The sequence below is a fragment of the Scylla paramamosain genome, chromosome 24, assembly GCF_035594125.1.
Source record: "Scylla paramamosain isolate STU-SP2022 chromosome 24, ASM3559412v1, whole genome shotgun sequence".
In the NCBI taxonomy this organism is placed as follows: Eukaryota; Metazoa; Arthropoda; class Malacostraca; order Decapoda; family Portunidae; genus Scylla; species Scylla paramamosain.
In genome coordinates this window covers 1,967,501-1,988,658 of record NC_087174.1, presented here as the reverse complement: position 1 = coordinate 1,988,658, position 21,158 = coordinate 1,967,501, and the positions used below count along the sequence as shown (strand labels likewise).

The following is a 21,158-nucleotide window of genomic DNA, read 5'->3' as shown; positions in this document are numbered from 1 at the left end:
TGATTAAATGGTGACAGGAATTCATAAAACAAAACTGAATCTATAATTTCGAAGTAACACAGAAAAATGTGAGGATCATACTTACGTCAAATCAGCTGAAAATAATTTAACTCTTTACTGGTATATCACACCATGTTGATTGAATGATGATGATAATAATAATTATGATGGTGATAATTATTATTAATGATGATGATGATGATAATGGTCATCATCATTATCATTATCATCATCATCATCATCATCATCATCAACATTATCAACAACAGTAACAACAACAACCAGCAACGATAACAACAACGATAATATTAATAATGATGATAACAACAGCAACGAAAACAACAACAATATTAATAATAATGATAATATGTAACAGCTGAAATAACAAAAATGTCATGAACAGCATGTTTGGTCAGAGCCACCAGCACATAGGGTTAAAAAAAAAAAAATCAGTTTGCATATAGGTGAGAAAAGCAAAAGTTTTGCTCCAAATGAAGATTGTTCTTTTTCCCCCTCTGGTGCTGGGGTGTGTGGCCGCTTGGGGAGGGAGGGGGGGGAGGGAGGGAACGGACCCCCGTACCCGTGACCCCAAACATGGAAAAAACAACTATGAAACTCTGGCCAACTGTTGTCACAAAATTTTCGCGCGTCTGCTTCACTTGTTTCCATCTCTTTCCACTATTTTGTGCGTATGCGTGTGTGTGTGTATATATATTTGTTTATTTTTACTTAATCCGTGCTATTTTAGGAAACGGCAAGCTAAATCTGGAGCTGTAGGCATTTAGTTTGCTGCTTGTACAGCTTTTCTGAGAGACTGAAGAGCGAAAGGCTGATGAAACCATGTGTTATTTCTGAAGAATTTAATCATATCTCTTACTGGTTTAGGAGATAAAGAAATTCTCCCTATTACAACTTGATTTTGATTTTTTCGGCAGTCTCACTTTGTAAGATATCGAAGAGATTAACGTGACATTGAGTTGCCTACCGGAACCACTGAGAGAAATATGAAAACCTTTCAAGGCAGTTGCAGTTTACGTGTTTAAAGAGGAAAGTGCAGGTAGTATTTTCCAGGAGTATTTAAAGCTCGAGGAGTGAGAAAGCGAATGTTTTCAAAGCCTCTCTTGATACCATTTGACTGAACGGCGCGAGTGCTGCATCAAGACTCGGAAAGAGAGAGAGAGAGAGAGAGGAGAGAGAAGAGAGAGAGAGAGAGAGAGAGAGAGAGGAGAGAGAGAGAGAGAGAGAGAGAGAGTACCAGATTCCCCTATTAAAAACATTAGTTATTCCCAGCCTGAAAATAAAAAAAAATAAAAAATAAATAGCAGACGAAATAATTTCACCATTGCACCGCGCACATGATGTCTGTTTTTCCGGATTTCGTGAAAAATAATGAAAAATAAATCCACCTCGGAGGGTTTCCCAAGTGACCAGGCGAGGGGAGGAAGCCAGCCAGCGCGAGGGGAGGTGTGAAGGACCGACTCCTTTCCCTCACTTGACCTCAAAGATTTCGACCTCTTGAACCTTTTTCAGCCATTCGTCATTCTTCAAAGTTCCATTCTTCTGGGCTAGAGTTCAGTGAATTTATGCAGAAAAAAAAAGGGAAAAGTTTGCGTTGCGCTGTGGGAGAGTTAGTTTAACGTGTTTGGTGTAGCCCTCGTCCGCCTTGCGTCGCCTCAGGCCACCGCTGGCGATCTCTGCAAACAAGGATCTTCTTCTAGGTCTCTTGTCTCCCTTTTCTTCCACCCCCTCCCCCACTCTCTCTCTCTCTCTCTCTCTGTCTCTCTTCCTTTCTGCCACTTGGCGCCCCTCGCTGCCACTCACAGTCCCTCCTCCCTATCCTGCCTCTCTCCCCCCTTCACCTCCACGCGTCATTCCCAGCTCCTCCACACCGTTTGCGAGTCTTCTCCTTCATTGCTTCTCGGTATTCACTGTATTAAGGGTCCTCAGGTAGTGTTACGGTCCGTTTCACTTTTTCTATTTTTTTCATTTCATGGATGTATATCTGAATATCAGCTAATATATCAAGTGTGACCACGAGCGATACCTGATATTCTGAGAGCTATAAATATCAAACAATTTCATAAACAATTCATACACAAAAGTTTATCAAGAGTAATTTAATACTCGTAATAATTCCACAAAATGTAAATCTGAAGTCTTAGCGGAGAAAATTAGACATTTCATTTTATGCTTTAGCGGAAAATATGCACGGACATTAATCAGCAAAGGGTGACAGGCACAGATAGCACCGCACTGAATGACGAGGGGAAAAATAGTAAAATCCACGGCGACGGAAGCTGCGCCGCGTGTGAAGGTGAAAAGTGATTGGGAGAGATGTTGTGTGGCCGGAATTCCTTGTAGACCCTCGAATTAATTTTAGTAACCTCTGCACCGCCACACACACTAGAGAATAAATGTGTAAATGTGGGGCGACGCGTTCCAGTATATTAACACTGCTGCTGAATGGATGAGGAGCACGAGGGGGGAGGAAATGAAGGATCGGGAGAAAAGACGAGTAAGAGGAAGAGGAGCATGAGGAAGAGAAAGAAGAAGAAGAAGAAGACGTTGTTGTTGTTATTGTTATTGTTGTTGTAGTAGGAGGAGGAGGAGGAGGAAGAAGAGGAGGAGGAGCAGGAACAGTAGTAGCAGCAGCAGCAGCAGTAGCAGCAGTAGTAGTAGAGTAGTAGTGGTGGTGGTGGTGGTAGTGGTGCCGGCAACTATGTAAGACAGAACCCGAGGCAGGTGGTCGGCATGTACAGACATTCTCGGGAGCTCTACAGGCCTATTGTTCGCGTGGGCAGCAGACCGCAGCGAGGGCGATGCTGCTTCTTGATTACCCAGCGCGGTCAGATTAAAACAACCCGAGGAGAAAGTTAGAGGAATTAACAATAAAAAAAAAGAAAAACTTCTGAAGGACTTTAAATGGTTCGTTTTGTGGCGCGTGGAGAGCGTGTAAGCCATCCTTAACAATACCAGATTTTGCTGAGTTATATTTCTAAGCGGTCAGAAGTCAGCAGCATTAGACCAGAAAAGCTGTCTTCTGCATTATCTTGACACTGTGCAACAGAGGAAGCTCGTGCAATGAACATCTATAGAATTATAAACAACTCGAACTATTAAAAGAGAGGAGTGGATCGGCTGTGCTCCGCCCCTCACGCTTCCAGCCTCACTGATACACCCCACTCGACCGCGCTGACCGCAATGCCTTCCACTGTCTCAATTGATCTGCCTATAGTTACTAACCCAACGCTACATATTTCCTTTCTCTCCACAAATGAATCAGCGCACTGCAAAATACTAATGTTTGTCATTCATCATCAAAATGTGCTGCCATGGGAAACAACATTTGCAATCTGCACATTTAGGTTGCTGTCATTCCCTCGCAATATCAGGGAAGCCACCGGAATCTCGAAATGTTGATAGTAACAATAACCCGCCATCGCCGAACGACTCCCCTCCCTGAGCACGCTCTTCTCGGCACACTCAAATTGCAGTTGTCTATCTCTTTCAGGCGTCCTCGGGAAGGATAACACACCTGTTACCATTCCCGGCTGACTTTTGGGAACATCACTTGAACGCGCGCGGGGTTAGGAATATTCCGACTGTGTTGATTTTGGGTGTGCGAGTGTTGGCTGGAATGGAATTGCTGCTCTTGTGGTGACTGAGGCAGACCCACAGTGGATGTGGAGTAGAGGTGAGTTGCTGCACAGCTTTCACTGCGACTGATGTTGTTTGGCGGTACTGTTGTGACATCCGTGTTTTTACATGTGTGTGTGTGTGTGTGTGTGTATGTGTGTGTGTGTGTGTGTGTGTGTGTGTGTGTGTGTGTGTGTGTGTGTATGATTGATATGATTTTACATAAAAACTTCTTTCACGATAGCCTTATACCTGAACAATGATTAGATAATATACATACACACAAACCGCTGTTTAAAAGAAATGGTAAATGAACTTTCACTTCCACTCCTGTAAACCAAGCAACATTCACGCCTGTGACCGCCTTGGAAGATAATTAGTTTGCAAGTAAAATCATTGAAGAGGTCAGAGAAAGATGAATTTGATTCTATAGTCGATTGTTGCAGGTCTAGATTAAATCCAGCGACGCACAGCTGTTATTGCGACTATTATTCTGGGTTACGTGGGTCTGCTGGGAAGAGTAAATGGGGTGAAGACCAGGTGTGGTGGGAGGAATGCATGGGGTGATGAGGCGGGTGAAGATCGGTATGGTAGTCTGGGAAGTTGCGGAAGGGATTCAGCGGGAAGAAGAGGATCAGAGGGAGTGCGTGACTAAGTATGGGATGAGCCCTTTGGCATTACGAAGATTAAGATTACGGAGTGATTAAGCTTCGTAATTTAAACCAGTAAAGAGAAGAGCAGGTCATATGATTACTACCACCACCACAATCACAATCACTATTACTGTTACTATTACTATTATCTTAACTACTACTACCTCAACCACCACCACCACCACCACCACCACGAAACTCAATCACCACCAACTCAATCCAAAATCACCTCCCCTACATTTTCTTGGTAAGGGTATCACACATTCCACGTCACCTGAGCGCTTGTTTGACCACACACACACACACACACACACACACACACACACACACACACACACACCACTCGTAATGGCAAATAGATCTAGAACAAGGCTGCACTTGGGAGCTTGAACCACGAACGTAGACCATTAATGTCGGCTTCCATAGATCACAAACCAGGCACCGTACACCACGTCTAGCCCTTCGTCCCTCAGCACAGCCAGCTAAGCACACGAGGAACTGCCCCTTTAATGCCCCTTATCATCATTATCGGGCTACACAGGCTTTCTGAATCCATTACTTTCGATAAGGAGAGGGAGTTGGTGAAATAAGCAGATTGTGTAAGGCCTGACTTAAGAAGGGGGTGATTTTTTTCTCTCGCTGTTTAATGCTGGTCCTACGAAGAAGCTCTCTCTCTCTCTCTCTCTCTCTCTCTCTCTCTCTCTCTCTCTCTCTCTCTCTCTCCTCTCTCTCTCTCTCTCTCTCTCTCTCGTCTGTACTGTTCTTATAGCCACCGTAGAAATAAATATAACAAAGCAGTAAGATGAACATGTTACCATTATGATATAGGGATTCGATGAGTAAGAGTGAGGATGATCATGGCACATTGTTTTACTGGGGGAATAATCGTTTTTAACTTCTGCAGCGGGGTCGAACAGGAACGGAACCCTCTAGCTGTTGGCCGCACCCCCTCAAATGAAACATCTCATCGTACGTTAGATTAAAAGCAAATACGTACTGCTAAAAGTGTCATGTGCTTCGGAGGGCCTTTGCCGAACCCCTGAGACTGACTCAACGAACCCCGGGTATTCGGTCGAACCCTGGTTAAGAGTCACTGCACTTCAAGAGTCGCCCGAGCCGTGAGGCACACTCGTGGCAGTGTTTGCTAAGAATGTGAAGGTTAGAGTTGCCAGCTTGTGACTTTCGCAGTAAAGTAGCTTTTATAATTATGTAAAAATTATCTGGCTTTAGAAATAAATTGAGATGAGACAAATATATTGTGACTTTTCTTGCATTTGAATGTAGTAAGAGATTCCGCTAAAATCGTGTTCAAGAAAGGTAATGTGTTGGGGTTGATGCGTGCGTGACTGCGTGTGCATCAGTGTGGCGAGTGATTCGTGACCGGCGGAATAGCGGGGGGGTATTGGGTTAGTGACACCTGTTTGTTCTTCTCCCCAAGCGTATTCCTTCCCCACTGTTATAAGATAAACCGAGGACAAATTAGGGTAGGTTTAAGTATAGCGTCGATTTGTGGAGTGATCTAAATTACTTAGTTCGGCAGCCAATTGTCTGCTAAAGTGATAGTTAGTACAGAATCCGTAGGCTACTCCCGCCATGACCATTATTAGTTTACTATCGTTCCAAAAACACTTTTCACTTTCCCTTTGTTCTGTAGGCTTAGCCATACTTCAAGTAATCATATTAGAAGTCGGGCTTTAGATATGAAGAGTTCTAAATTAAATAATAGTCTTCAGTCTTTTCCACACAAAAGAAACTGATGTCATCACTTAGACGTGTGCTGACCGCAACCTCCCGCCATTGCGTGTCCTGTGTTTCCTAAATGTTTCCTTCATCCCTTTGCTTGGTGACTCGCTTATTATGTACACACACACACACACACACACACACACACACACACACACACACACACACACACACACACCACACACACACACACACACACACACACACACACCACACACACACACCTAGCAGAAAGTAGGTACGATGTAAGCTGAGGGGGTCGTGACCACGCTATTCATGTGTGTGTGTGGCGTGTGAGTGGTCTATGTCTTACCCAAGATCGGTCACCATGAGCTCTGAGCGCTTTCAGTTGTGGAACACACACACACACACACACACACACACACACACACACACACACACACACACACACACACACACACACACACACACACACACACACACACACACACACACACACACACACACACACACACACACACACACACACACACACACAAGATGCAAAAGTATGGCGGGATAGTATACGTTGGTGTGTTTAGGAAAGACTGAGATGGAGGCACATAATTATGAAATGGATAGCGGGTGTCCACTTCCATCTCAGTATTTATAAAGAAGAAAACAACAACTCGCATAACGTGTGCGAACAAGGTCACTCAAGAAAATGTTATGATTTATATATTCACATTTTGTAAACTCGCCCAGTGAGTGGAGTGAATCTTGCACGGTGAGGGGTACGTGATGAGGGGCGGGGGCACTGCGAGGAATGTCGGGGTCGGAGTCCCCTGCCTCAGCTGCCTCAACGCTGCTTTTATATCCGCTCAGCAAATTGCTTCCGATACTCCACGAGCACATACATTTGCATTTCATTACGGCACTCTCGTCGGAACTCGACTCCGGGCACAAGGCAGGTGTCGGGCCGGCTGTTAGGGGATGGTGTCGGTGAGAGGGAGGCGGGCTGGGGAGGAAGGTAAGGGACAAGAATGAGGGTTATGTGGCTGTGCCTTGATCCTGAATGATGTCTTGGTGTTGGTGAAATGTTGGGGAGTTAATGCGATTTCCTTAGGTATTCATGCAAACCTTCTTTTTCAATAGACAGTCTGCATTAATATAAAATAACTTGTAGTGTGGTGTGTGTGTGTGTGTGTGTGTGTGTGTGTGTGTGTGTGTGTGTGTGTGTGTGTGAGCAGGGCGGGCCTGTTGACGCTAATTAGCCCGTCAGAGAACTTCCGCCTGAGGTGTCCCGGTCGGTTCAGTTCGGGTCGGGTTGGGTCCGGCCTGCATTAGGGCGGCATCAAAGTAAGGGGCAGAGCGGGGGAAAATTACCCCTCTCTCGCCGTAATTAAAAATATATATGATCTTTATTACCATGATGACGTTAATCAAGCCCGATCAGGTGACTCGTGTTAATTAGGGAGGCATGCTTGTCCGGGCCAGTCATTGGGTTCTCGCCCGGCCAGTCACCCCTTCGACAATGTGTCGTGATCCTTACCGGCAGCTGTTGCAACCACCGCTCTCCTCACATTTCACTCATAACACCAGCCTCTTACCAGACGGAGGGAAGGATTATAACAGAATAACTTAATTCTACTCTGAGCATATCTACTTCTTTATCCAAATAAATGCATATCCAAGCAGAAACTCGTCTTTGCAGTTACTTAACCTTCCCCTCAATCGTATTAATATTCCAATAGGGATTCAAGTCATGATTTGTTATTTTTTTTCAGATTTTTTTTCTATTTAATGCAATCAGTGCTAGTTTCTTTGAACAAATAGTTGTGTGTCCGTATGAAGTATGAATAATTTTTGCACAGTCTGGCACGCTACATAACGTCACAAGCTAACAATCAATGCGTTCCTGTCTCTAGTGCGTGTCTTCGTGAATTATATATTTTTTGTTTGTCATGTGTTTCCTTGATTACCGAACACTTTTTAGGCGTGGTAGAATATTGCGTATCAACATTTAATCGGGAATTACATGCTTACAACAATAAAAGGGGGGGAAATTAATGTTTTAATTCCTTTGAATGCTTCTTTCACTGATGTAGTTAACCAATCTCCACTAATTGTTGGGCTTCATTTGTAAGTTTCACACACACACACACACACACACACACACACACACACACACACACACACACACACACACACACACACACACACACACACACACACACACACACACACACACACACACACACACACACACATCAATCACGGGACACCCCAGCACCAGCACCACCTGCTACACGAATCCAAGTTAGCATGTCACGCAAGAATGTCAGGAAAGTGTGTGGCGGCGGTAGTAAAATCATAGCGCACTGCAAGAATTCAATGACTGTCACTCTTGCTGGTGTTTGTCTTTCACTCCGTCCTCAAATCAAAGGTAATAATTTCAGCAGAATTCTGCCTTTACGCTTATAAGTATGAATATAAATGTTTGTTTTAAGGGATATTACGATTCCTGGAATGTGAATTGTAACTGGTCGTGTCTGTCAGTATGTGATGCAGGTATAAAGATGGGAAACTGATGAACTTTTTGATTACAGGTTTAGGGTAAAAGTTAGGATACCGAAAGCGCGGCCTGTTCGTGTTACGTCAGATTCCGAACTATCGAGTTCTGGCATTTGTGTGAATTATTGGGGCGCCGGCCGAAAGCTAGAACACTTTCCATTCAGAGTTTCCTAGAAGCTGATGCCAAGGGTTGAAGAAGGGACGGGAGGAAGGAGAACTGGCTGATGTGCGGGTGAGTTGATAAATGCCGAGGTTAAGAAATATAAAGTAAAGTTGTGTCAAGAGGAAAATTGCGTGTGAAGAATGAGAGAAAGTTTAAGAAATTATGTACATTACATGAATGACGATGTCCGGGGTTGTATGGACAGAACGTAAAACTGGTTATATAGAAGTAGGAAAAGGAAAAACAATGAAAGCGATGAGATTCAGAGAGGAGAGCTTAGGGTTAGGTGGCAGTGGTCTAAATAAAAGATGGGGGCAAAGTAAACCACGGTTGGCTATGGAGTAAGTAAGCACATTTCCAGATGATGGATGAGTGAGACTTTTGTGCTTACCTCTTTTATCATGGAAAGATTTTGGGCTGAAGAATCTTGTGCTTCCCCCTCCAGAATCTTGTAATTTACGCATACTGGCACAAGATTAGTGGCAATATGGCACGGATGAAGCGGCACTGGGAACTGGAGCGTTACTTGTCGTCGTGCTGATGTTAGATTGGGAGGTTGTTGGTTGCCACGTGTGCGTACAATGAGTGTAGATTGGCTGCAAATCTTTGAAGGAAATGAGTGGAGGAAAGCAAGTCTAATGCTTATATTTTTTGTTACAGTAGTTGCATATTAAGTTATTCAGTGAAGGAGTGCGAGGCGACACTGTTGTTGTTGTAAATGTCTAGTGTGTAGGAAGTACTTAAAGAGAATATTCGTGTATTTTGAAAAGAAAAAAAAAATCATCCTAGTGGTGACAAAATGCATTTCGCGTAATACATACGTTACAGAGTATAATGACTGTTACCTATATTGTTGACATGTATGTAGTCTGAAATATCTACATGTGTTTTATATGCCAATGTGTTACCGGTGGGTTGTTAAAAAAGAATAAATAAAAAAAAAAAATAGAAGTAAAAATCCCAAGCTCACCACTTTGCCAGATGTGCATCCTTAGTATGCACTGGCTGAATATATACGTGTATATATTTTTTTCTAAGAATGTAAGACCCCGGCAGCACGTAGCGCCTCGTCCACATGCTCCAGTTTATTAGTGTTGGTGGTTGGCTGTGGGAGGCGAGAGCAGTTGTGGGAGAGGCAAAGTTTTCAAGTGTGTTCTTATTAGCTGAGGGACGCAAGACCGTAGCGATAGAGGTTTCTTTACGGGACTGCCAGTGTTTTCCAAGTGCGGCTGTATTCGGCAAGTTTCTGTTGGCCGTGGAGGTTTCAGCACTGCGAGCTGATGTTCTGGGTAACAGGGTTTTGCTATAACGGACGAGAAAGATTTGTAAGTGTAGCGTTCGGACACACTCGAAGTCCTTTTTTGGAAACATAACTTGAAAACTCCACACAAAGGACGAGTCAGGAGCGGCCCACACATTACCTGTGTTTAGCGTCGACAGAACAGCCAACTGCATATTTCTGTCGGAAAATAGTGAACGTTATTGTTGCTAAATGCATCGCTAACGACGTGGCTAAGGTGAAGTAAAGGGGACAGGTGAAAAGCGTCGGGAATTATGAGGAAGAAAGGAAACTGTAATGAAAATGCAAGAGCAGAGAATGGCAGGTTGCGAATGTGTGGACGTGTGTGAAATGCTATATTTAGTCATTCACGTTACTTTCAACATTTCTCTCATACTTTCCCCACCCAGACACTGAGAGCTCCAGGCGTGACCAGCTACCACTACCACCACGGGTTTATTAACTTGACAAGTAGTGAATCCACTCCTGGTGAGTTAATGAAACGAGTACACTTCGATTCACCTTGAATTGTACCCTCGTCTGGATCCTCTTCTCCTTTCACTCGTAGTCTTCTCTGTCCACCAATCGTATCACTCCACCACAGTCTACTGCAAGCTGTACTCGTACTTCCTCATTCACACACACACACACACACACACACACACACACACACACACACACACACACACACACAAGTACGGAGACAATAATGTGGAATTTGCTTGCGAGTACAACTTTCCAGGCTGTAACTCATTATTATCATCGATTTGTTTGGCTTGTTTCTGTCGAGCTGTAGCAGTGTGGCCTGAAGTCTGGTTTATTGTAACGTTGTTGTGTGGCTTCATTTCTCTTTAATATAATGGTCATGGTTATAAAGAGAAAATTAAAGGTAGAACAGCAACGACAGTGAATATAGGGCAGTAGTCAATTAGGTCCAGGAACATATAGTTTTTAGGGTTCAAATGCATATTGAAGCAGCAGCAGTAGTAGTAGTAGTAGTAGTAGTAGTAGTAGTAGCAGTAGTAGTAGTAGTAGTAGTAGTAGTAGTAGCAGCAGCAAGAACGATGTGTGATATCAGTTCATTCAACTATTTCAATTCGTTTAATATTCGTCTTGAAGTACCTTCTCTCTGCAAACGTGAGGTGCGATGCGAATCTATAATTTCATCCACGCGTACTTTTATTCACAATTACTCGTACATTTCTCCTAACTTTCATTTTCAAGTTCACTTCAGTCACTGTGTTTTCACCTTCATCGGTACTCATTCACCTTCTCTCTCTTTACCATCATATCCTGTCACATTCTCTTTCTCTTTTCATTTCTTCGGCCTCGTCTATTCATCATTATTGTTCACTTGCCCCTCACTTTTTCTTCAACACTCCCTCTTCCATTCACACTCCCCTCCATTCCTTCTCACTTAAAACTTCATTCTTGTATCCGCTTTGCACATTTCCTCTCTCTCTCTCTCTCTCTCTCTCTCCTCTCTCTCTCTCTCTCTCTCTCTCTCTCTCTCTCTCTCTCTCTCTCTCTCTCTCTCTCTCTCTCTCTCTCTCTCTCTCTCGAACCTGTACCGTTTCTCTTGATAACATCTCTTTTACATGATATTGCTTCCATTTTTTTTCATGTCACAGTTGTCTGTCTGATTTTTTAATGTTTGCCTGTCTTGTTCTTTCTCTCATGCTTTCGTTCAGTTTCTTCTTTTCACCAACTTTCTTTATATTCGTATTTGATAGACGCAACTATGAAAGTATTTTCGCCACTTCTTTTATGATACCTTTATTGGAGAAAACATTTATTTCTGCTTTATGTAGTTTTTATTATTATTGCAACTCTCTCTCTCTCTCTCTCTCTCTCTCTCTCTCTCTCTCTCTCTCTCTCTCTCTCTCTCTCTCTCTCTCTCTCTCTCTCTCTCTCTCTCTCTCTCTCTCTCTCTCTCTCTCTCTCTCTCTCTCTCTCTCTCTCTCTCTCTCTCTCTCTCTCTCTCTCCACACACACACACACACACACACACACATACACTGCCGGGCTGAAGGACAGGAGAGAAGAACATTATCGTTTTGATGGGCTGTTTTCAGTTTTTATGAGGAAGAGGGAAGACTATATAAGTGCTATGGGTGGTTGGAGGGAGGGGGAGTGCCTGGGTCTTGATATGGTGAGGCTGGGTGTGGGTGAGTTTTCAGATGAGGCGAGGGGCTTGCCGTTGTTCTGGGTAAAGGTGTCAGGAGTTGAGGTGAGGGAGAGAGTTTGAAAAGTTGACACGGATGGTGATAGTGAGAATACCTTAATTCAGTAATGCCAAATACTGCAGTGATTTCTTGATTTCCAGAGTTCTATACTTTTGTTTGTCACCCCGCCATTACTCGTTAAAAGTTGTTATATTGTCCACGTGGGGTAATTTTCTCCAGTTTGGAAACCATAGCATTAGAAGGAGGACTGAGGGAGTATGGTGATGGAAGTGTAATCTGCTGGAGGAGTGAATAACGATATGTGGAGTGTTGGATAATGAAGTGGATGGCGGTAACGAGGAGGCGCATCGTGTTACTCTTGACGCTGTAATAAACCTCTTACTGTGAGGTTCATTCTGGTCTTGATTCAGCTCTCACACAGATACACAGGCACACACGCTGTAACTTGCCTCATTAAAATCCAAGCCTTTGTGAAGCAATTTTGTCCCTTCTCTTTGCTTCGTGCCTCTCTGCAGTTTGGCTTATATCGTGCGCGACACACACACACACACACACACACACACACACACACACACACACACACACACACACACACACACACACACACACACACACACACACACACAAGAAAGGAAGCTTCTCCACTCTCTTTAATTACTTAAGAAGAGTATCTATTTATCCTGTCCACCATAGTTTTTCTCCAGTACTTTCTATTAAAAATAACCTTGAAGAAATATTTCACGTTTTTAGAAGCTGACATCATTACTACACTCCTTATAGTATACATTATGATATGGGTAGATGGATAGGTAGATAGATTTCTTCTTGCGTATTGTATTATGTTTTCTGAGGTGTTTTTAGCCAGACTTGGGTGACAGACAGGTCGTGTGGCAGTGACCTCCGGATGGTGAGGGCGGCCAGTGACACCCCCACCTGAAGAATACTAAACTTGTCCCGTCAGAACTTGTCTTGAAATGTCATCGACGCATAGATCAATTTAAGTATTCGTAACCTAATCGCCACAGAATTAAGAAAAACGTGTTCTCGGCCAGATCAGAGAGACAAAGTGCGGTGTAGTGTTTCCAGCAGACCGGTTCATAAGTTGTCCACGAACCGGGAGGAACGCTAGTGGGAGGAGCATTAAGGACTGGTTAGCGCAGGAAATGCTTTTTTACTGGTTCGTGTGTGTGTGTGTGTGTGTGCTGGAATATATTGACCTTAATACAGAACAAGATCGGTTTAAGAAAATAATGGTAAGAATCAAATTTCTCTCTCTCTCTCTCTCTCTCTCTCTCTCTCTCTCTCTCTCTCTCTCTCTCTCTCTCTCTCTCTCTCTCTCTCTCTCTCTCTCTCTCTTTCAAACATCCGTATACGTTATTCAATCAAAAATTGTAATGAAGGAAGAAAGACCAATAGGTTGACCATACAGGAAGTGTGAGGACAAGGACAGTTGGCAATACCATCAACACAATCTCTCCTGGAAAGAAATGAGGAAACATGGTAGTGAGAGGAAAAGATGGAATTGGCAAGGGAGGAGTGACTGACCTGGTTCTAAAATCTATCTCTCTCTCTCTCTCTCTCTCTCTCTCTCTCTCTCTCTCTCTCTCTCTCTCTCTCTCTCTCTCTCTCTCTCTCTCTCTCTCTCTCTCTCTCTCTCTCTCTCTCTCTCTCTCTCTCTCTCTCTCTCTCTCATTATCCATTACAACTCCTGTGCTGAACAAAGCCTCTCTGACCTCCCCATGAGTCACGGCATCGTCAGTCTCTCCATGTTTTGCTTGCAAACTTTTCAATCTCATCTCTCTTCCTCCTGTCTGGCCTTCCTCTGCTGCGCATGCTAACTTGGTGGCTAGTCCGTGAGCCTTTTTCTCTCCATTTGTTACCTGCTATAATAGGCACATGTCCTTCACGTTTTTTAGTTTTGCTTCGTGATGCCTTCAATTTTGGTTTGTTCTCTGATCCATGTTGATTTACTATTTTTCTTACTCGGTAAAATCCAACACTGGCGTGCCCTTTGTTTTTTATCCTTGTCTTGATTATTTCTCCTTTGATTTAGCTCATTTCTACGTTTCTCACTTTCACATTTGTAAATCATGATGAATACGCGGCTATTATTAAACTTGGATACCTAATGTTTTTGATACTATGAGAGAGAGAGAGAGAGAGAGAGAGAGAGAGAGAGAGAGAGAGAGAGAGAGAGAGAGAGAGAAGAGAGAGAGAGAGAGAGAGAGAGAAGAGAAAAGGAGAGAGTAGACGAGAAGACAGAGGGGAGAGAGCGTGTCCTCCTCCCTACGGCGGGAGTCTGTCAAATCGAAAACTTTGTCTCAAGTTTGTGTTAAGTTCTAGCTGGCCGAGACGGGAAATGTAAATGGGAAAACAAAGAGGATTAAAGTTTGACAGTCAAGGGACGGCGGCCTTGGAAAGTTGTGTCTGCTGGAGGAGCGTGTGTTGTGTTGTGGACGGCGTGGTGGAGTGGAGGGAGTGTGATGATGGCTTTGATGCTGCTGCCAGTGGGCTACGTCTATCACAAATACTCTTTAGTTTAGTCTTTTCCCTAATTACTGCTGTCAATATGTCAACGACTGCTGTTTGTTCTGCTGCTGCTACTGCTGCTGCTGCCGCTGCTGTTACTGCTGCTACTACTACTTTTATTATTACTCCTACTTCTACTACTACTACTTTTACTACTACTATACTACTACTACTACTACTACTACTACTACTACTACTACTACTACTACTACTGCTACTACTACTACTACTACTACTACTACTACTACTACTACTACTACTACTTTTACTTCTGTTGCTACTACTACTACTACTACTACTACTACTACTACTACTACTACTACTACTACTACTACTACTACTACTACTACTACTACTTTTGTTTATTGTGTTGGTGATATTCCTGTTTTCCTACGCCATCTCTCCCATACAACACGATTAGTGGCTGTAAATACTTCAGTCCTCCTAACCCTACATTTAATTTGATGATGTTCCTCCAAAGAGATGTGGTAATTTTACTTTCATATCCTAATAACCATTGTGTCTGGGAAGCAATGTAACACACCTGCTTATCATGTCAATTATTTTGCCTGTGTGAAACTTTTACATACACTTCATCAGATTATGCAATAATTGGAAACAGTAAGTGGTCATTGCATTCAGGAGCGTCCCTGGATCCCCCTTTTATAGAGTAAATGATTAGCTTTAACCCCCTTTGTTCTTAACCTGTTGGCTTGTCATTAGTCTGTTTAGAGTCACTTGCATGCCTCTCCCTTCATTATGGTGAGTTTGCCATCCATTACCTCGCCACCCTCGCTCCCTTCGCCTTACCCTTTCCCTCGCAGATTTACGCCTTCCTCTCACCTCATTTTTCCCACCTTGTCATCGCTTCTCTCCGTAGTATTGCACGACCAGCCACCCTTCTCTGCTTGCTCCCTCATTTTTGCCAAACTAAATCTGGTTGATGGACCCTGGTCTCTCTCTCTCTCTCTCTCTCTCTCTCTCTCTCTCTCTCTCTCTCTCTCTCTCTCTCTCTCTCTCTCTCTCTCTCTCTCTCTCTCTCTCTCTCTCTCTCCATGTATATAACTTAATTTGTCTCTTTGTTCTAAATGTAGGATTTTAGATTTGTTCTTTATTCGGTTTTCCTAATTGTGTATAAATCAGTTAGCAAGATAATTTTGTTTCTTTATTGGTGAAACAAACAAATAGGCACCGATCTTACATTTTTAAGTATTCTTTACTGTAGTGACTTTTATTCTCCCTCAGATTTGAACCCCGTTGAGTATCATTCTTGTCATTTTTTTCTTGCACTTTTTTTTCCAGAGTAGTTGTATTTTTATTCGTTACCGTTAAGCTTTAAATTCCTTTTCCCCGCTGCACATGCCACACGTTTTTATTTCATGTTACTCAGTTATATAACTTTTTAATCTTGTTATTTCGTCGCATTTCCTTTCCTCTGTTTGAAGTCATAATCTTTCCTTGAACTGGTATTTGTTACTTTTGATTTTAGTAGTTATTCTTAGCTTATCGTCACTCAATCGCACGTATTTTTAAACGCTCAAAGCTCTCATAAGGAGTATTTCTAAAGGATACGGAGATGATTTGACATGGATGTTTCTCAATGGTGGTGAAGAAACCTTGTTAAAATATCACAAGTATCGTGGACACGTCCTTGAAAACTCAAATAAACTCCACTGAGGCTTGTTAACATACTTGAGATAAGGCGCCTTAACGTTTAGAGTACGTCGTTTGGCTGCCGCACGTCCTTCTGGCTTCAATGAGGGTGACGATGGCTCACGTTACAGAGAACCATTTTAGAAAACCTTCACTTTTATTAGAGAACACTCAAACTACTGCATTAGTAAGCTTGTCATCGATATTATTAGCCTTACCCTTGACCGAAGTCAATAATAACTTCATTGCTTCACTCCATCAAGATTAACTAACATCCCTTTCACCTCCCACAGCCAGACTACTTGTGAGTATTCCCTGCATGAGTGCACAACTTATCCACAGTCTCATCTCTGTCCTTCACCACCACATTCATGTATAGGCAATGACAGCCTCCTTCACCTCAGCGAGAGTAATTCCCCACAATGTTATTCTCTCCACACACGACCACTTCATAATGGCATGGCCTCCTCATCCCCATTCTCACTTCTGCCCTTCAGTGCCACTTATATAAGTAATAAACCCTCCAGCCCTCACCACCGCCTCCCTCTATCAACTCCCTTCACCACCACCACGGCCTCACACTCCAACCGTTCCATTATTGCCCTCCTCATCCCCATTCTCGTGCACATCTCTCACCAGAAAACCCTTTATATATCCACCCCATTACTCCCTTCGTCCCAAAGCTTCCCTGGATCTTCTGTAAAGGATTCTGAGCGTTTTTTATTTTTATTATTTTTAGGCGGAGGGAATGGAACTGAAGTACGGGGCTTGAAAAGAACCTGCCGAACAGCCCGCTGCCGCCACTGTCGCCTGGGGTTGTAGAGAAAATGGGAGGTTGCGTTGCCTAGGGTGATTTTCTATAAGCTAATCAAATTTGTCGTAATTTTAATATTTTTTTGCTATGTGCGCAGCCTCTCGTGTGTGTTTGAGTGAGTGTGTGTGTGTGTGTGTGTGTGTGTGTGTGTGTGTGTGTGTGTGTGTGTGTGTGTGTGTGTGTGTGTGTGTGTGTATAATGGGAGTGTGGAGAGAAGAAAAACGTTCACAGAGGCTAAACTATTTTCCTTCAGTGTTGGGAGTGTATCCTTTTAGAGATCCTTAATGATTTTTTGGTTCCAAGCCCCACGCATTGCCCCGCGTGTGTGTTATGGGCAGCCATAAAGTGTACAACAGTGAGTTATTTTAGCTCTCCGTAACCGCATCTATAAATACCCGCCCGTCTTTTGTTACGAGGAAACAAAAAAGGGGAAAAATAAATAAAGTTTACATTAGGCCTTCCAGAAGACTGGTCATAGTCTTTACTGCACAGCGTGGAAATCAAACTCAATAATACGTTGTGTGTGTGTGTGTGTGTGTGTGTGTGTGTGTGTGTGTGTGTGTGTGTGTGTGTGTGTTTGTGTTTGTTTGTGTGTATTTCCGTGTACATGTAGCTGACTTATTTGTGTAAAGCATAAAGGGAGATGCCCTTTAACAAACGCAGGGGTGAGCGTGAGGGAGTCTGATGGACAAAGAACAACTCGTGTTTCACCATCTCTAGGGAACTCCCTCTCTTACTAACACAACGGGAAGCTGTTTGGTAATATTCTCGTAAAGATATGAAATCCTTTGGGAAATTATATTGCAGTCTGATCAGTAATGTCCACCCTCCCTTGAGATACGAAGAGAGAACTTAGAAATGATCACATTAGTTAGATTTATTTTCTCTCAAAACAGCCACTATAAAAAAAATCAATGTCACATCACCTTTTTTTCCCCCCAAATACTATAACATTATACATGTATTCCAAGGAGAGAATGAGATATGCGGAAAATTGAAAGTTACAACAAAGGCAGATGATGTGTGAACAGGCTAAATGGTCAGTTGTAAGTTAATAAGCTTTAACAAGGGAATATGATTGTAGAGAGAGAGAGAGAGAGAGAGAGAGAGAGAGAGAGAGAGAGAGAGAGAGAGAGAGAGAGAGAGAGAGAGAGAATTGTTGATACAGAATATAACCAAGCGAAACACAAATACACAATAGTGCTATGAAACCTATAGATTCCGATACAGTTGTTCTCTGCAGCCCCTTCTCTGCTTTTGGCATTGGGAAAAAAATCTTCAGTTACACAAATAGCTGCGTCACAGAACACAGTCTGACTCGTGTTTGGCTGGCAGTAAGATCGCCCAGTGCCCCTCCAAACAGGACTTTAAGAGGTGTGATAGAGGCGACACCGTAGTAGTATCTTTGGAGGGAAGGAAGGTTCGCACCGTAGAAACACCCACCTCGCGTAAAACCTTCCATAAACTCAGCATAGGCACCACTCTTCCACCCGGGAATGTGCGTCCCTCTAAGTCTCTCTCTCTCTCTCTCTCTCTCTCTCTCTCTCTCTCTCTCTCTCTCTCTCTCTCTCTCTCTCTCTCTCTCTCTCTCTCTCTCTCTCTCTCGAGTTTGGACATTTTCACCAGCCTCTTTTTTATCACCTATGAAAAAATTACTCGTTTCACTTGCTACCGCACACTGCGTATCTGCCAGAGCTCAGGTTTTCTATATTTTTCTGAGTGAACTTGATTCCCGAGCGGAGCATCTTTTCTCCAATGTGACGGGCGGCCGACGGGAGGCAAGCGGTGGCCAGAAGGGTAAGTTACATGAGCATAAAAAGTGAACACAAGATTATTTCCCGGGTTTTCTTAGGCGAGACGAAAATCGGGATGGATAGGAGGATTCAGGGAGAGATTATGGCTGGTTGAAAGTTTATAGAGCTGTGATAAATCGTTTTACAGCCCGGCGAGATGAATATACATACAGGGCTGTACTGTGTTTGACTGCCTCGTGTGTCGAGTACTCTGCTTTTTGGTTTGGTTTTATATTAGAGTAAAAAGTGAAGGTTGTCATACATACGTTTAGAAAAAAAAAAAATATGGAAATAATATTTGCTAAAGATAGGCAAAAAAATCTTGTTCATCCATTCCTGGAGTGAGATATTTTCAAAACTGGAGCAGATATACGTTTCCATCCACGCCCATCTGCTAACTACCATCACCTCACCTCTCCTCACCTCTTCGCCTTGAAATCCAGTGGTATGAGAAACAGATCGTAGACAAAATAGTTCGTACAAAGTTGTGTACAGATTCGACATTGTCTGGGTTCTTGCCTGAAACCTGTGTTGAAAAAAAAAATCAAGATGACGTGCATTTCCATCTCTCATAACATAAAAGGGGAAAGAAAAAAAAATGTTACGTGCGTTTCTCCTATTAACTGACTGATGATGACAATGAAAATTGGATTTTTTTTTTAAATGAATAAATTTGCCAGAGAAGAGAAACTGATAGATTATTTTACCTATTATTAATCAGTGACTCTTCTGCTAAGACTAGGTGTGCACTATATTCCTTTCAATTAATTTGAAAGAAAAGGAGTATGATGATTGGTTAATGTGCAGTACCCATCCACACCTCCCTCTGGCCAACCACTTAACAGCATCTCCCTCTCTCCTGCTTTCTCCACAGCCACACACACACAACACTCTCCTCACTAACCACTTCCAGAACTCTCACCAACGTAGAACTTTACATTCTTCTTAACCTGCCTGGGCCCTACATCACAGTTTTCCTCCTGCAGACATTCACAACTCCTTGCCTCTTTGTTTTATACCCACTTCAATTTATCGGTCACTCGCCACCTCGATAATGCACCTCCGCACCTCCCGGCATAACGCTATATATGCAATACCCAGAGGAAAGTTAGCGCAGATTGTGGCTAGTAACTCTTAGAAGGTGAAGGCAGGAGGACATCCGGATGCGTCTCCGCCAGAAGTACAGCGGCAGCCACACACTCAAGGCAGTTCCCTTCGTGCTCGGCATAAATTTGCTGTGGATGGCATCATAAATTTTGCCCCAGGAGCTACTTGGGAGGAGGAGTCTTTTCCTGCAGTAGTATTGGAAGGAGGAGGGAGCAACGGGAAGGACTGAGTGAGAGGGAAGAGATTGAAGCTGTGAGGCGAATGGACAGCTGTAATGTGAATCAGTAAATGTAAAACAGTAAAACGTAAAATAAGAATTAAATGATTGGTTTGTATTGAATTTCGTCATTGTTTTCACGTATGTTGAAGCATTTTTTGAAGCGTTAACTATCGTAACAAATTGTTACAAAACGTTGAAGCTAACAACGAAATAATGGAATAGATAGGCAAGAGACAAGAGAGTTTGTAACAGGAACAGACAGACAAACGGACATAAAAGTGAATGACGACTAGAAAATTTATAACAAGGAAATTAGGTATAAGAAAAAACTGGGAAGTAAAGGCAGAATGAAGAGAAAATAAAGTAGGAGCTAATGAGGATGAGTGAGAGAAAATTACTGAGGGAATTAGAAGGGACGGAGGAAGAGACAGGAAAGGAGGGAGGTAATGAGGCAGGATCGATGCTTGGGTGAGAGAGAGAGAGAGAGAGAGAGAGAGAGAGAGAGAGAGAGAGAGAGAGAGAGAGAGAGAGAGAGAGAGAGGAAGTATAAAATAATTTAAACTCGCTCACACACACACACACACACACACACACACACACACACACACACACACACACACACACACACACACACACACACACACACACACACACACACACACACACACACACACACACACACACACACACACACACACATTTAAAAATAGTAAATTAATATGACCTTGAGTGTAATTAATAGAAATAAATGCTCATCAGGGTGTGGCTAGCTCAAAATAAAGGGAAGCATGAAAGGCACGATTACTGATAGCTGCATCTTACTGAAACTGCTTTGTAGTCTGCAGTACTCTCTCTCTCTCTCTCTCTC

At 43.0% G+C, this 21,158-nt stretch overlaps 1 protein-coding gene across 7 annotated transcripts in view; it reads left to right on the top strand.

Moving 5' to 3' along the window:
* Positions 1 to 21,158, top strand: part of LOC135112561 (uncharacterized) — a 153,165-nt gene that overhangs the window by 109,058 nt on the left and 22,949 nt on the right. For 3 of the 7 annotated variants that reach the window (XR_010274458.1, XR_010274456.1, XR_010274460.1), the window contains one exon: positions 5,194 to 5,537. The exons of 1 other annotated variant lie outside the window; for it this stretch is intronic. Coding sequence is in view for 1 of the 6 variants with exons in the window: in XM_064027021.1 (XP_063883091.1) it covers positions 3,512 to 3,661 (150 nt within the window). In the remaining 5 variants the exon portion in view is untranslated. Of the gene's footprint in view, positions 1 to 3,511; positions 3,695 to 5,193; positions 5,538 to 10,398; positions 10,494 to 21,158 lie in introns of those variants that run through there. 3 more of the 7 variants (XR_010274459.1, XM_064027021.1, XR_010274461.1) reach the window with 2 other exon arrangements.